Source organism: Rousettus aegyptiacus, unplaced genomic scaffold (genome assembly GCF_014176215.1).
Source record: "Rousettus aegyptiacus isolate mRouAeg1 unplaced genomic scaffold, mRouAeg1.p scaffold_m13_p_17, whole genome shotgun sequence".
Lineage (NCBI taxonomy): Eukaryota > Metazoa > Chordata > Mammalia > Chiroptera > Pteropodidae > Rousettus > Rousettus aegyptiacus.
The window spans coordinates 30238885-30255332 of NW_023416292.1; the positions used below are offsets into that span (position 1 = coordinate 30238885).

At 37.8% G+C, this 16448-nt stretch overlaps 1 protein-coding gene across 2 annotated transcripts in view; it reads right to left on the bottom strand.

The window, feature by feature from the left end:
- MAN1A2 (mannosidase alpha class 1A member 2) overlaps window positions 1–16448 on the bottom strand; it is an 88800-nt gene that overhangs the window by 50391 nt on the left and 21961 nt on the right. For both annotated transcript variants that reach the window (XM_016160877.2, XM_016160875.2), the window contains exons 3-4: window positions 12724–12820; window positions 3063–3181 (exon numbers count right to left, since the gene is read on the bottom strand). In XM_016160877.2, coding sequence (XP_016016363.1) covers window positions 3063–3181; window positions 12724–12820 — 216 coding nt within the window. The remainder of the gene's footprint in view (window positions 1–3062; window positions 3182–12723; window positions 12821–16448) is intronic.

Sequence of the window (16448 nt, forward strand, 5' to 3'; positions counted from 1 at the left end):
TGTTTGGCTTTTTATTTTTAAGTTAACAAATGTTTTCCTCCCAAAATTAGAATATTAACTCAAGAAAGAGATAAGACTGTTTCATTCATTCCTGTAGCCGCAGAATCTAGAACAGTGTCTGTCGCAGAGATGGTATTCAATAAACGCATTTATTTATTTATTCATTCCTTTATTTGGAAGTTTCAAATACAGGTCAAGACCAACCAGACAATAATTACGCATAAAACAAGACAGAGATGAGCTAAGTTAAAGGATTCTAAGATCCACATGTCCGTCAAAAGGAGGGCAGAGAAACTGATTAATTGTAAACTTTGATAAGAACACATATAAAATTTTAAGGGTAACCCAAAATGAATAGAAATGGCAAGTATAAGTGTCAAACTAATAGAGGGAAAAAGAAATGTGAAATAATTTAATCCAAAATAAAGAAGACAGAAAATAAAAGCAACTGAAAAGTACAATAATAACATAGGTAGCTAAATGAACATGGAAGTCTTAACGCCAAGTATATGTTATCATAATAAATGTAAACATTTCAAACTTAACAGTTAAAAAACTCCAAGACTGGATAAAAGTAACAACAATCCAAATGCCACTATATGCATAACATACAGCTAAAACATATGGCACAGAAAAGTTAAAAGTAAAGGGATAGTGAATGACTGTGCTGAGTATTAGGCCGCCCTTGCTCAGGTTCAAATCCAGCCTCCTGTACTCCACCTTGGTATTAGTGGAACTGGAACTCTGCAAATGCACTTTCCGTTTGCCAGCTGGCTGCCTTGCAGGCCGTGCCACTAGGGGGTTTACTAATACAAGGCTAGAGGAAGGAGGAGGGACTCATTCCTTCCGATTTACCTCTAGTTTCTGACAGTGTCAAACCAACCGTGGTTCCGCACCGGCAGCAGCAGCTGGTCCCAGGTTTCAGTTCTGCGGCCACACACACACACACACACACACCCTTGCACCCTCCCTCCAAACCAGCCTCATCATGGTCCTCAGCGATAACAAGCACTAGCTAGGTGCCCACACCTTAGAGGTCTGAGTCCCAGCTCTGCGAGCCCTGGTAAGAGCTCCCCAGCTGCCAGAAACAGTCCCAAGCTACTGAATTTTAATTATCCTGACCTCTTCACATCGTTCTCACAGACCCAGGGGAGGCAGCTGTTTACTGCAGTTACTGCCCTTGTGATACCACAATGTTCTCTTTTTGCCTTTTCAGTTCTCCATTATTTGGTTAACAATTCTAAACATTAAATATGCTAATTAAAATAAACGGTATAGTTCCAGTTCTGGCCAATGGATGTAATGACATACCAGCAAATTATCAGACACACTAAAGCTGCCACGTTAATGAACAGGAGTATTTGAGATTGCACGATGCCAATGCTCTCCAAATTAATCTATAAATTGAATGTAATCCTCACTAAATTTCAACCATACTCCAGAGCTTAAAAGAACAAAGAGCTGAGAATTAAGATAATTTCCTAGTAGAACAAGATCAGATATCAAGATTCAAATGTAGATATCAAGCTTTTTATAAAAGCATTGTGGTTAAGAAAGTTTAATAAGATGTACAGATAAAGAACACAAGGCCAGTAGAAAAGAACAGACTAATATGACCAACATGACATGTATAAATAGTGGGGAAATAAACGTACTAGGGTGGATAGTGCCTGTCTCACCCTATAGAAAAAAAACAATTCTATAAGGTTTAAAGACCTAAATGCAAAAGCAAATGTTAACACATCTAGAATTAAGTATAGTAACGTATCTTCGTGACCTTGGAGTAGGGCTTTCTGAAGACACAGAAAGTACAACCTGTACGATGCTACGTAGCCAAAGCAAAGACTACACTGCCCCCCCCCCCCCGCTCGGCCTCCATGCACAGTAAGAATGGGCCACATGAGCAAGCTCTAGCAAAAATGGGGTGACCCACTCCCCAGAAGTGTTCTTAAAAGACAGTCACCTATCTTTCCTCTATCCCTTCTTCTTTTCTGCAGCTGAAAGGTATATTCACCTTATCTTGAGATGGTACCATGAGGTTGAAGCTACATACTGGTTGACAGAGCAACAAGACAAAAGACCCGAGGTCCCTGATAATCAAGGAGCTCCCCAAACCAGCCCTAAGCCGCTTTTCTCTGCACTTAATATGGATGAGTGAGAAAGAGCCATCTATCTTGTTTAAGCTACTTTAAATTAGGTTTTCTGCCACCCATAGCCAAACCTAAATCTAACTGGTAATAAAAATTTTTCTTATTGAGATATATGCAAAATATTAGAATAATATAAAGAAAGTAATCAGTTTTTATTTTATCTAGTTAGCATCAGGAAAGACATCAGAGAAGAAATGATTATGGATTTAAATCACAATTTGAATGACAAAGGGTCTGCCAAAGAGTGAAACACATAGGGTGACCTCCGACTACAGTCAGAAGGAACTGACAGATGATAATGAAGAAGACAAAACAGTCCACACATCTTTTAGGTGAAGACTGGTAATAATGAAAACAATTGTTACCATTTACTGAGCACCTTATATGTACCAGATTATCTCAAATAATACTTGCAATATTGCAACAGGATAGCAATTTCATGACCGGTTTAGAAAGAATAAAAAACTCTCCCAAGTTACACAGCTAAAATGTAAAGCCTGAACAGTACCACTTAACAACTATGCCAAAATGCTGGAAGGCCTAATTAGGAAGGCTCGTCAAAACTGTGCCAAATCACTAAATCTTAAAACAGATAATAAAGCACTCATTATTTATAAAGTAATGTATAGTATACTTATGTTTCTAGTTTTCTGCTTTGTCCCCACCAACTCTTGCCTTAACACACTTTTTAACACATTGCTTCACTTCATATGATAAGGACAAGAAAAGTAAAAAGAAAGTGGGGAGAAAAAGTGTATATTTTATGCAAAAATTAAGTAATAACTGATAATCCCAAAAGAAGAAAAGGAACTTAGGATTTCCTTAAACTACTGGTATAATGCTTAAAGTTATTGTGGTCAGACGCTGGGTCTTTTCATAGTCAGTCCAAAAAGTTATCAATTGTATACTCACCACACTGAAATCAAGGTTGTCTTCAACCCATTTTTGCCCATCTCGGAATTCGTCATGAAGTCCCATGATATAAAGGGTATCCAAAGCATCTACTATGGTAGCTCCCATCTGTGAACTGCCTGTATTTGGAGGAGAAAAACTGTCATTAAAAAGATGTCCTCTAATGTGGAGAAAAAGAAACTTTCATACACTATTGGTAGGACTGCAAATTGGTACAGCCACTACAGAAAACAGTCTGGAGGTTTCTCAAAATAATTAAAAAAGGATATATATCTTTTGACCCAGCAATCGCACTATTGGGTATTTATCCGAAGAAAACCAAAACAATAATTCATAAAGATCAATGCACTCCAATATTCACGGCAACACAATTTACAGCAGCCAAGTTATGGAAGTAACCTAAATGCCCATCAACAGATAATTGGATAAAGAAGTTATGGTTCATATATACAATGGAATATTACTCAGCCATTAAAAAAATGAAATCCTACCATTTGCAATGATATGAATGGACCTCTAGTTATTATGCTGAGTGAAATGAGTCAGACGGAGAAAGATAAATACCATATGATTTCACTTATATGCGGAATCTAAGGAAAAAAAGGACAAACTAATCGAAAAAAGACTCACGAATACAGAGGACAATGTGGTAATGGCCGGAGGGGAAGGTGTTTGGGGGACTGGGAGAAATGGGTGAAGGGTTAAAGAAGTACAATTTAGTAGTTGTATGTGTAAAAAGCAAGTCAAAGTAAAACTATAAGGACCAAAAAGAATATCCAACATGGCTCGTTTTTTCATAAGAACAGATAATATACTATAATATATTTTCCTAAAGATGACACATTGACATTGAATGGGAAGCTAAAGGAAAACTTAAATTATAATTCTCCTTAATTTTCTTCCTTATCATAATATATCTATCTACTTAACTGAGATAGGTTTTTTAAAAAAAGATTAATTCAAGAAATGGGAAGGGTAGTTCAAGACAACAAGCTAAGTCATAAGATAACCACGCTCTTCTGCTACAAATTCACAGAAAAGGCAAAAAAAATACTCAAAAATAATAACAAAAGATAACCATAGTGGAATAGAAATTATAACCCTTAGCAACCAAAAAGCAGATTGATCATAGTGAAAAATGAAGTCATAAAACAAAATATTAGTAGAGAAAATCAAAATAATATCTACCCACCTTCAAGAAAGAGATAATCCTGACCTTTAAGGAAATGTTTCAGTGAGAGAGAAACTAATTCAACAAAGCTGGCTGATAGCAAACCTAGAGACTGTCGACACATGACAAGACAACAGGCCAATCTTACTAATTAGTGTAACTACAAAACTTCTGAATAAAACATTAGGAAACAGACATAGCAGCGTAGTAAAAGAATAAATAACAGGGAGCAGGTGGGTCCTCCCCAAACCCAGGAATGCAATTATTCTTTCTTTCTTCGGAGAAGGAAAACCACCCACACAGCTCAATGTCTACACTGACATGACTTTACTATCCGACTGTACACATCAAGAGTTTCCTGTTTGAGGGGTCTCTCTCCTGCTCAAATGGTAAAAGCTGCAAAATAATTTTATTGTTTATTCCAGGAACTTCCTGAAAGACCATCAACTATGCGACAGAAATTACCAAATAATGTCTTAAACCGCAAAATGCTGAACTCTTTGCCTCTAAACTATCTGCTTACCAATCCTAAACTATTACATCACGATCCTTAGCTAATCATAACCAAACATCCTCCAAATGAAAGGCCCATCTTAAATCGAATTTTAAAGATTAATAAATATCTCAACTTTTTCCTTCCCTGTCTGTCAGGCTCCAGGGAGGCAGTGGGTCTACCTCACCACAGGAAGCATGAAGCTCAACTTTGTCTTATCAAGTTATCTTGGTGATATTTTGAGTCGACAACTGACATTACTTACCCTTCTTTCTTTTCCTTCCTTTTTTCTCCCATTACTTTTTTCTGTTGGGTAAATAGTGTTTTCTTCTGATTTGTTAAAGTTAAATAAATTTGCTCTTATATGGTGTCCTTAACTTACATCACATTTCTTGCTCATGTGCTCCTAATAATTTATTCAACTTATCGATAAGCACACCTTCCCACTAATGACTACTTCCCAACACTGACAAATTCCTTGGTCTTCTCCCCAGTTTTCTTTGTGTTAACATTAACTAAAATGTTTGTTCTGGTTTTTATAGACATACTTTCCTCTTATATTTCTTGTTCCTCAGCTTTTATTAAGATAATAAAAACTTTACCAAACCATTTAATTACCTACATATCCCCATCCCTTGCACAATCATTCAAATATATATTTCTTTTTATTTTAGTATATCATTCAAAATATTTATCGTGTTTATTTTAAATCCTTAAGAGTACCAGTTTTTGTCTTTTTTCCAAGTCTATAGGTAGTTATGCTCCTCAGAACTCTCCTTATTTATTTAGTCTGGTGAATGCAAATTCCTCGAAGGTGCTGACCACTCTGAAACGAAAGCAGGCCTGACCTACCTGTTTGTTTGTTCCGTGCCAACTCTGCTTAGTTCCTCAGGAAGAAGTCTGTGCCACAGGCGAAATGGCCCAAGGCAGAGACAGGCAAAGTTGGAATTCCTGGCTAGCACTATGACTGTTTACCTAGACGACTCGAGGAAGGTCTAAAACTGCCCTTAGGTCAAAGAAGTAAAACATGACATTGCATAATACATACGACATTAATACAAATTTACTACGAGAACACAGAAATCAACTAAAGCGTTCTCAGGGAAAAACTCATAACTTGAATTTGTTACACTCATAAGAACAAATAAAGTAACTGAATTTACAACATTCGACTAAGAAGAAAAAAACGATAAATGTGACCAATGAAGGGGAAGAATCAGAAAATCTAAAAGCAAAAATAAATTAGAAATTAATGAAGAAAACTGTAAACATAATAAATGCAAAAGATGATTCTGTACCAATAATTATACATTGAATCTACCACTAAACAATTTTTAAAAACTAGTCAAGGGAATACAAAAATACAAAATAAGAAATGAGAATGCACTGCCAAACAGATACAGAAGAAATTTTTTTTAATCTATAAAAAGCCCATTTTAGTTATATCTTTCCAATAAATTTGAAAAAAATGAGTGGAATTGATTTTCTAAGGAAAAATCTATACTATTTTGACTTACGAAAGAAGAAACAGAAGCTCTAAACAAAGAAACACAGGAAACAGAATTCTCAAAGAGCTACTCACTATAAAAGTACCATACTCCATAAACGTCACAGAATAAAGCGTAGGAAAACAGAGCTTAACATTCAATTTATTAATTCTGCATACCAGATACAGAAACCTAACTAAGAAGAATAAAACCACTATCTGAACTCATTGTGAGCATCACAGAAAAACTGAGAACCACTGAGCTGTATGGTAAGTTTATGAAAGACGCTGAGAAACCACGCCCAGAGTGTACACCGCATTATGCTTCCAGCAGCGGTGCTTGAAGCTCTGATTGTTCCACCACCCTTATCAATATTTGGTGCTGTGTGTCTTTTCATTTGAGTCATTCTAATGGTTGTGGAGGACATTACACTGTGACTTGAGTTTTAATTTCTCTGATAACTAATGTGCTTTTTTGGTTATTCATATACCTTCTTTAGTATATGAATTATTTATATATACTGAAAAAGTCTTTATATACATACATCAGACATTTTCTCCAAGTCTTGTGGCTTGCTTCTTCGTTTTGTTAATGTCTTTGGGAAAGCAGAAATTTTTAATTTTCATGAAGTCCAATTTATCAATCTTTTTTCTTTTACAGTTTATGCTTTTTGCAGTCTAAAATCTCTTTGCTTACCTCAAGGTCACAAAGATACTCTCAAGTGCTTGCTACCGGAAGTTTTATACTTTTAGCTTTTACGCCTAGATCTGTGATCCATTTTTGCGTACAATGTTGAAGAGTCCACGTTCGCTACTTTTCTACATGAATATGTAGTTAATGCAGCACAACTACTGGGAAGACCACTCTTTTACCCACTGAATCGCCTCAGCACCTTTGCTGAAAATCCATTGACCATGTACGTGCAGTTCTATTTCTAATCTTTTCTACTGACGTCTATGTCCTTATGCCAAAACCATACTGTCCTCGTTACTGCAGCTTTACGCTGAATCTTAAAATCAGATAATATAAATTCTTTGACTTTGTTTTTCCTTAAAAAAAATTATTAACTGTTGAGCATGCTTTACATTTTCATGAAGGTTTTAGAATCGGTCTATCATTTATACAGAAAAGTCATTTTCATTGGGATTGCTTTAAATATAAATATGAATTTCAAGAGAATTGACATTTCAACAATATTAAGGACAGCAGCCCCCCTCATCCAAGGAGGATATATTCCAAGATCCCTAGTGGATGTCTCAAACTGTGAATAGTACTGAACTCTATGTATTCTTTTCCTATATGGATCTACCTATAATAAAGGTTAATTTATAAACTAGGTACAGTAAAAGATTAACAACGATAACAATAAAATAGAACAACTATAACAATATACTGTAATAAAAGTCACAATGGATTCTTCCCATGTGCTGATATTAATTTTCCTCTATCCTGGAGGATTCCGGAAGCAGTGTAGAATAGTGGTTAGAAACACGGATCTTGGCACTAGTGGGCTTGCATTCAAATCCTGGCTCCATCATTTATTAACTGTGTGCCCCTGGGAAAGTTAGTCAACCTAACTGTGCTTTGGTTTCTTACCTATAAAATAATAATAATAATAGTACCTGCCTCATAAGGTTGCTGTTGGTACTTAGTAAGTTCAGTTCACATAAATCTCTGAAATCGGTCTTTGGCACACAGTACATTTATTGGTCTGCTGCGGCTGCTATAACAAAATACCACAGACTTGGAGACTTAAACAATGGAAATTCGTTTTCTCATAGTTCTAGAGACTAGAAGTCCGAGATCAAGGCTCCGAGTTTTGGTGCAGGCTTCCTTCTCCGCTTACGTCCCCCTTCTCACTACGTTTTACACGGCCTCTCCGTGGCACATTGCAAGGGGAGAGAGCTCCGGTGTCCCTTCCTTAAGAGGAGATTAGACCCCCACACTTATGACCTCATCTAACCTTAATTACCTCCTAAAGGCTCCATCTCCAAATATAGTCATGCTGGGGTTAGAGCTTCAACGAAAATTAGTGAGGGACACAATTCTACCCATAGCAGTAAATCTACATAAATACTGTTGATTTTACTGTTTATGTGTATATATGACTATTGCTCTAGAGAAAAATACAGTCTAATTCACAAACCAAATTACAGAAGCTAAAGCAAATAACCTATCTCCTGTCAGATTGGTAGCAAAGAAGGTCAAACTTTTTATTGGAATATATACTTAATTTATTTTCATTTACATAATGGTCCCTCTGAAACAGAGGGCCACCAGGAACATCTTGCTTCCATGCCCAGTTAACTGAGGATGAAAGGGCCATGCTTCCAACTCTAACCTCCTTTAATTTGTACGATCTCACAGACAGCTCCTAGTTTACCCGGGAAATTAACACATGCGCTCCTAGACAAGCTGGCAAGAACCCACCTGACCATAACCGGAACCTACCACGCCTCCATCAGCACTGACCCCCTCTCACCAGAGCGTCCATAGAGCTGACATCTGAAGAAGTCTGGCAAGATTACCAAAAATTAAAACTGCTTTTCATTTTTTAAAAACTGCTATTATTTTTAAAAAGAGAAAACATTAAGTCAAAATTCCTCCATTAGGATTTTAATAAAATTACATTCAGTTAAGAAACATCCATTTTGCTCACTAAAAAGACTTGTATTGACTTCTAAGGAATAAAATTTTTTAGGTTATATGAAAGCTCATTGATCTTCTGAATTTAAATTCAACAAATAATCTTTCCTTATACAGTACTGCAATGATTAAACAGAATAATGTATGTTATTTACCGACTACCTTGCCCAGGACCAGTATCTATTTGATGAACGTTAATACATTAAGTGTTCTGAGAAATGTTTCAAAAAAAAGTAGAAAATTAACATCCAGCTCTTTGTTTTCAGTACATATGTATACTCCAATCCATTAAAAGGGTTCATAGTTACCACTGAGTTTAATATAAAGGGATATTTACTTGAAGAGAGGATCTAATTTTAATTAACCATTAAATATAATGGCTTTTACTTTACTTTACTTTACATCTCACACGGTGGCATCCACGGAGCAATGGGAACTTCTCTATCTGTAACCTCTGCTGAGGAAATATATTTTATTAAGTGATGGCCGCAAAATTAAATGTCACATAATGAGATCTCTGGGGTCTCATTATAATATAAATCTTTTATAGTACAATATAAATTAAATTTTTTTTCCCATTATTTCTCCATCCCAACATCTTTCAAGCGCAGGAGAAATTACCTTTTCAGTCGTTTTCTTTTTTTACAGAACACAACCCGGCAAAAAAAAGATTATAACAGAAATCATAGCATGAGAAAAAAACACTTCCGCAGTTTCACATGCAAGAAAAACGCCGTTGTTTGGATTACGGTTGTGGAGCATCGCAAAGAGCAACGACTGCACTGCGCGTGGCCAGTTTATGCGCATTCCCACCCGTTAATATTTTCTTGCCTTCGAATATCCTTACTTCAAAGATAACCATCACATCAAGAAGAATTTTTAAAAAGGAAAGACGTGAAGACTATAAAGAACAGCTTGATGATTCTCAAAACTTATCCTGGGTTTAAGTAAAAGTTTTTAGGTAAGTTAGTTCAGTAAGTTCACTGACTCTTTGAAATAGAATTTTAACAAGTGGACAGAACTCAAGAGAGGCAGAAAGTCAGAGAGAACTCAGGTTGAACACAGCTCTTCCGCAGACCTCCACACACATCCACATTGTTAATTTTTCCCTTGTAACAGCAAATGTACGACATACGCCGCTGACGTGACCAACTGAATCACCTTGGGCACGCTGGGTTTCTTTCGTGCACATGCAGGCACGCCTTGTGTTACTGCGCTTCTGTGCAGCAGCCTTGTGTCGAGCGAGCCTGCTGGTGCCATTTTCCAACAGCATTTGCTCACCTTGGGTCTCTGTGTCACATTTTGGTAATTCTCACAATATTTCAACTTTTTCATTATTATTATAATAGTTATGGCAACCTGTAGTCAGTGATCTATCTTACTGCTGCATTGCTCTGGGACGCCATGAATTGCAAACTACAAGACACTAAAGTTGATAGATGTGTGTGCTCTGACTGCTCCACCAACTGGCCAGTCCTCTCCTCCTCCTCAGGCCTCTGGATCCTCTATTGAAATCAGGCCAGTTAATAACCCAACAACGACCTCTATGTGTTCAAGTGAAAGAGTCATATGGCTCCTACTTTAAGTCAAAAGCTAGAAATAATTATGCTTAGTGAGGAAGGCATACTTGAAAGCCAAGACAGGCTGAAAGCTTGACCTCTTGAGCCAGTTAGCCAAGTTGTGAATGGAAAGAAAAAGCTCTTGAAAGAAATTAAAAGTGCAACTCAAGTGAGCGCACAAATGATAAGAAAGCGAAACAGCCATACTGCTGACATGGAAGAAGTTCTAGTGATCTGGATAGAAGACGAAACCAGCCACGACATTCCCTCAAGCCAAGCCTCACCCAGAGCGAGGCCCTAACTCACTTCTATGAAGGCCAAGAGAGGTGAGGAAGCTGCAGAAGAAAAGTCTGAAGCTGGCGGAGGTTGGTTCATGAGGGGTAAGGAATGAAGCCGCCTCTAACATAGAAGTGCAAAGTGAAGCAGCAAGAGCTGATGTAAAGGCTGCGGCGTGCTATCTGGAAGGTCTAGCTGAGACAATGAATGAGGGTGGCTACACTAAGCCACAGATTTTCACTGCAGACAAAACAGCCTTATACTGGAAGGAGATGCCATCTGGTACTTTCACAGCTAGAGAGAAGTCAATGCCTGGCTTCAAAGCTTCAAAAGAGGCTGACCCTCTTGTTAGGGGCTAATGCAGCTGTGACTTTAAGTTGAAGCCAAGGCTCATTTACCAGTCCCAAAACCCTCGGGCCTTTAAGAACCATGTTCAGTCTACTCTGCCTGTGCTCTATGAATGAAACAAAGCCTGGATGACAGCACATCTGTTTGCAACATGGTATACTGATTCTTTTAAGCTCCCTGTTGAGACCTACTGCTCTAAAAGATTCCTTTCAAGATATCACTGCTCATTGATAATGCACCTGGTCACCCAGGAGCTCTGACGGAGTTGTGCAACGAGATCAATGGTGTCCTCTTGCCTGCTAACATAGCATCCACTCTGCAGCCCACGGATCGAGGAGTAATTTCAACTTTTAAATCTTACTATTTAAGAAATACACTCCATAAGGCTAAGGCTGCCATAGAGAATAATTCCTCTAATGGATCTGGGCAAAGTAAATTGAAACCTTCTGGAAAGGGTTCACAATTCTAGATACCTTTAAGAACATTCTTGATTCATGGGAAGAGATCAAAATAGCAACATGAATGGAAATGTGGGAGAAGTACATTCCAAGCCTCGTAGACGGTGACTTTAAGGAGTTCAGCAAGTAACGACAGATGTGGCGGAAACAGCAAGAGAACCAGAAGTAGAAGTGGAGCCTGAATATGTGACCGAATTGATATGCTAATTGATGCGAATTGCTGCCATCTCATGATCAGATTTGAATGGATGAGGAGTTGCTTCTTATGGATGGGCAAAGAAAGTATTTTCCTGAGATGGAATCCACTCTTCTAAAGATGCTATGAAAATTACTGACATGGCAACTAAGGATGTGGACTAGTACATAAACCCAGTTGATAAGGCAGAGGCGGCGTGTGAGAGGGCTGACCCTCGTTTTGGAAGAAGCTCTACTGTGGGTAAGACGCTATCAAACAACACTGCATGCTGCAAAGACACGTTTGTGAAAGGAAGAGTCAATCGATGCAGCAAACGTCACTGTTATATTAATTCAAGAATTTGCCACAGCCATCCCCAACCTTCAGCAACCACCACCCTAATGAGTCCACAGCCATCAATGCAGAGGCACGACCTCCACCTGTAAAAGATTAGAACTCGCTGAAGACTCAGATGATGGTTAGCAATTTTAGCAATAATCTATTTTTAATTAAGGTATGTACTTTTAGATATAATGCTATTATTGCACAGTTAACAGACTGCAGTATAGTGTAACATAACTTTTATATGTACTAGGAAACTGAAAAATTTGTGTGTCTTGCTTTACGGCGGTATTCACTGTACTGTGGTGGAGCTGGGCCTGTAACAGCTCCTTGGTGCCTCTACACAGCATTACTGGAATTTCTTTCCTTCCCCTCATCCTCTCTAATACACGAGTAAAAGGACTGACACTGTGTTGAAGAAAAAGAATTACAAGTAGGTACCTAACTTCTCAGTATTTAAAAAATGCAGAAAAAGCTTCAAAATACTATGACAGATGAATAACGCATCTGTATATAACAGAAAATCTACCACGCATCTGTGTGTTCCAAAGCAACCATAACCCATCTTGACTGAAACCTGCAAAAAATACATGTTGCTTCCAATTATAAATTTGAGTATTTCATAGAAATACTCAGGTTTTACAAAGTTAGATCTTGTTTTAAATATGGAAGTAAAGAATGAAAATAGTACTAAAAGTAAACTTACCAAATATATTAGTAGAGTGTCCTTTCTTTGCAATAGGTCTGAGTTCATTATGTCCCCATCCATATAACCTATAATTATCCCAGGCATATTTCATCATCTGAGAAAAGAAAAATGGTAATCCATCAATTGACATTATTCACACTTATCTTTATATTTCACGCAATCCAGTGATTCTAACACTGTAACTTTACACATTCTCCTACATCTCCTACATTAGTATATTATTCTATTAACATTTGTATGGGTGTGAAAACACACTTAATACTGTTTAACCTCAGGATCTACACAGCAGAAGAAAAATTGGGTGTCATGGACAAGTTTTTTTTTTTTATTGAGGAGGAAGGTGTCGGTTTGGCCTTCTTTCCTTTTAAAAACTGTCAATCCTACTGGGAACAGCTCCTATTCCCTCACTGTGATGATGATAGAGCTGTCAATCAAGGGGCTCTGATTTCAATTAACACAGCCTGGCTAGAGAACCCCTTACTCTTAGATCAAAGGTCAGCAAACTCCTTCTTTATTTTAGGCTTTGAAGTCCATACAGTCTCTACAAATACTACTTAATTCTGCTGTTGTGGCACAAAAACAGCCATAGATGAGACATATCTGTTCCATTTAAACTTTATTTTTAAAAAACAGGCAGAATTTGGCTCACAGGTTGTATTTTGCCAACCCTGACCTTGGCAAAGTGAATGGATATGTGTGATTCGGCAGGCGCGATCAAGTCATTTTACACACACTGTTATAGACACCAGGAGAAAGAGGGACTCTCTCATGTGGCAATCTCAAGGTCTAAGAGTTGATGGGGACAAACTCTCTCCCATTAGGGAGAAACTAAATAAAAAAGGAAAGAGAAAGGGACAGATACATGTTGACGATTAACATCTATAGACTTGGATTCAGTCAAGCTTGGAGTCCTAGTTTAGAGCCACCAAGCTAATAAATATTTTTATATCAATTAGTTTGAACTGGGTTTCTTACAACCCAAGAAGTATATGCAATACAACAGCAGAGTAATTATACATCAATTAAATTATTTAATAGTAGACTGTGGTGTATCAAAAATCTATTCATTTAACAGTACACTATTCATTAAAACATTTCTCAACTTGTTTTTTTGTAGCCGGCATTACTCAGATACCAAAACCAGGCAAAGACATTACCAGGAAACTAAAAACCAATATATCTCAAAAACACAGATGCAAAATTACTTAACAAAAATTAGGAATATATAAGTACACGATGATCAAATGCAATTTAACCCAGAAATATAAGACTAATTTAACATTCAAAAACCAATCAATGTAATTCAGCATGTTAACAGAATAAAAGGAAAAATATCATCCAATAATCTTTACAGAAGTAGACAAAGCATTAGACAAAATTCAACACCCATTCATAACAAAATGGGTGTGATTCACCCATTCAGTGAACTACAAGGAAATGTCCTTGACCTAGTAAAGGGCATCTCCAAAAACACCACTGCTCACCACCCACACTCAAATCTTCCACCACCAGAGATTTGACGCCCTTTACACAATGCAGATGGTTCATTATTGAATTGTACACTTGAAACGTTATAATTAACCAATGTCACACTCAAAACTTAATTTAAAAAGGGGGAGGAGGGAAGAACCTACTGCTAACAAAATACTTGATGGTAAAAGACTAAAGGTAAAAAGTATACTCGCAGAGAACATGACTGTACCAGGAAAATAAAACAGGATACAAGTTCAGCAAACCAAAATCAAATATATTTCTACTTGCTAATAATAAACAACAAAAATGGGAATTTAAAAATAATTCCATTTATAACAGCATCGAAAACATGAAATACTTAGAAATAAATAGAATATGTACAAGAACTATATACTAAGAACTACAAAATGCTGTTGAGAAAAATGAAAGGAAACATAAATAAGTAGAAAGATATAACATGTTCATGGAACACAAGGCTGAATACCGTTATGATGACAATTCTTCCAAATTCGTCTACATTCAATAAAATCCCAATCAAAATCAAGCAACCTTTCATCTTCACACACAAAAAAGCTAATTCTAGAAAGGCAAAGAACCAAGAATGGCAATAACAATTTGTAAAAAGAATGAAGTTGGAGGACTTATCTGATTTAAAAAAAGTACCCAACGCAGTGTCGCAATGGCATTAAAGATAGGCACGCAGGCATATGGAATAGATGAGTCTAAAAGAGACTCAGCACCTACTGATTTTGAACAAAAATGCCAAGGTAATTCAACTGGGAAAGTACAACCTTTTCAACAAATGGTGCTGAACACCAGAAAGCCCCACCAAAAAAAAAAAAAGAATAAAGCACAATCTTTACCTCACACAGTGAACAAAAAATCAACTCACAACAGGTCCCAGACTGAAATGTCAAAAGTAAAATTAAAACATGTCCGCCCAGAGACTTGCACACAAATGTACATAGCAACTTTCTTCATAACAACCACTGGATCAAACACTGAACAAATGTTCAACAGGTGAGTGAATAAAACAAATCATGGTATATCCACACGATGGACTACCACTAGGAAGAAAACTACCTTTACATGCAATCCATGTCGATGAATCTCAAGAACAGCATGCTGAGCAGAAGCCCAGCAACAAAACGTCATATTCTTTATTATTCCATTTGATTGCAACTCCAGAAAAGACAAATCTAATCTATAATACTAAGCAGATCAGTGGTTGCCTGCGACCAAGGAATTGGGGTGGCCTGGCCGGAGGAGGGGCAGGAGAACGCCGTTTCGAGATTATGGACACATCTGCATCTTGACAGAATTGCTGTTACACAGGTGTATATGTCTGTCAAAACACATCAAGCTGTACCTTTAAAATAGGTGATCTTTGCTTTGCTCTTCGCATTAAGAGTGACACACTTACAAGACACTCAATGGCTGTCACAGTGAACGAGCAAGACACAGCCTCATCTTGGGGCGACCGGGCGACACCCAGGGGGGTTTCACTGAGGAACAGCATAGGCCAGTCTCCCCAGAAATAAGCCCTCCGTTCTCCAGCTTATTGAATGTAAACCTGGCTGCCGGGATTGTGAGAGCTGAGCAGAAGGAAGTGGTCTTAATGTTCAGAATGCATTTCTACTTCCTCCCCTCTTCCCCTATCCCTCTCTCCATGTTTTAGGGTGACCACTGCACTTTTGCCTCAGCCACACCTGGCATTCCCCAAGTGCAGCTCGGACATCAAGGCTTGGTTGGACTTCCCTAGTTGGCAATACTTCGTGCACACTGCTGCACATCGTCGTCGGGAGAACTAGACACTGCCCACGTCACTCCACTGGGAGAGAACAGCTAGAAGTTACACCTGGGCTCCGCCCTGTGCACCATCCCCATGACTAATTTAATCTGTGTGCTTTTGCTGAAACAACGTGAGACCATGAGTATGCCAGCTTGGCTGAGTTCTGGGAGTACTTCCGGCAAATTGCTGAGCCTTTGGGTGGTCCTGGGGTACCCCTAAACTGCTCTCTATGTGATTACGTACATGAGAAAATATTTCAATAAATTCTAATGACGTCTTTAAAAAGCAGGTCAGGCATCTGAAAAAATTTCTACTGATGTCCCCCTGACGCTGTTCGAAGTGCTGTAGCAGCCTGTGCATAAAACACAGGCGCCAGAGACGAGGTGGAATCAGAGCCCAGCTCTATTTCGATTCCATCAAGGTCAAGGTCTTATAATAATTCATAAGGCCAAGCTTA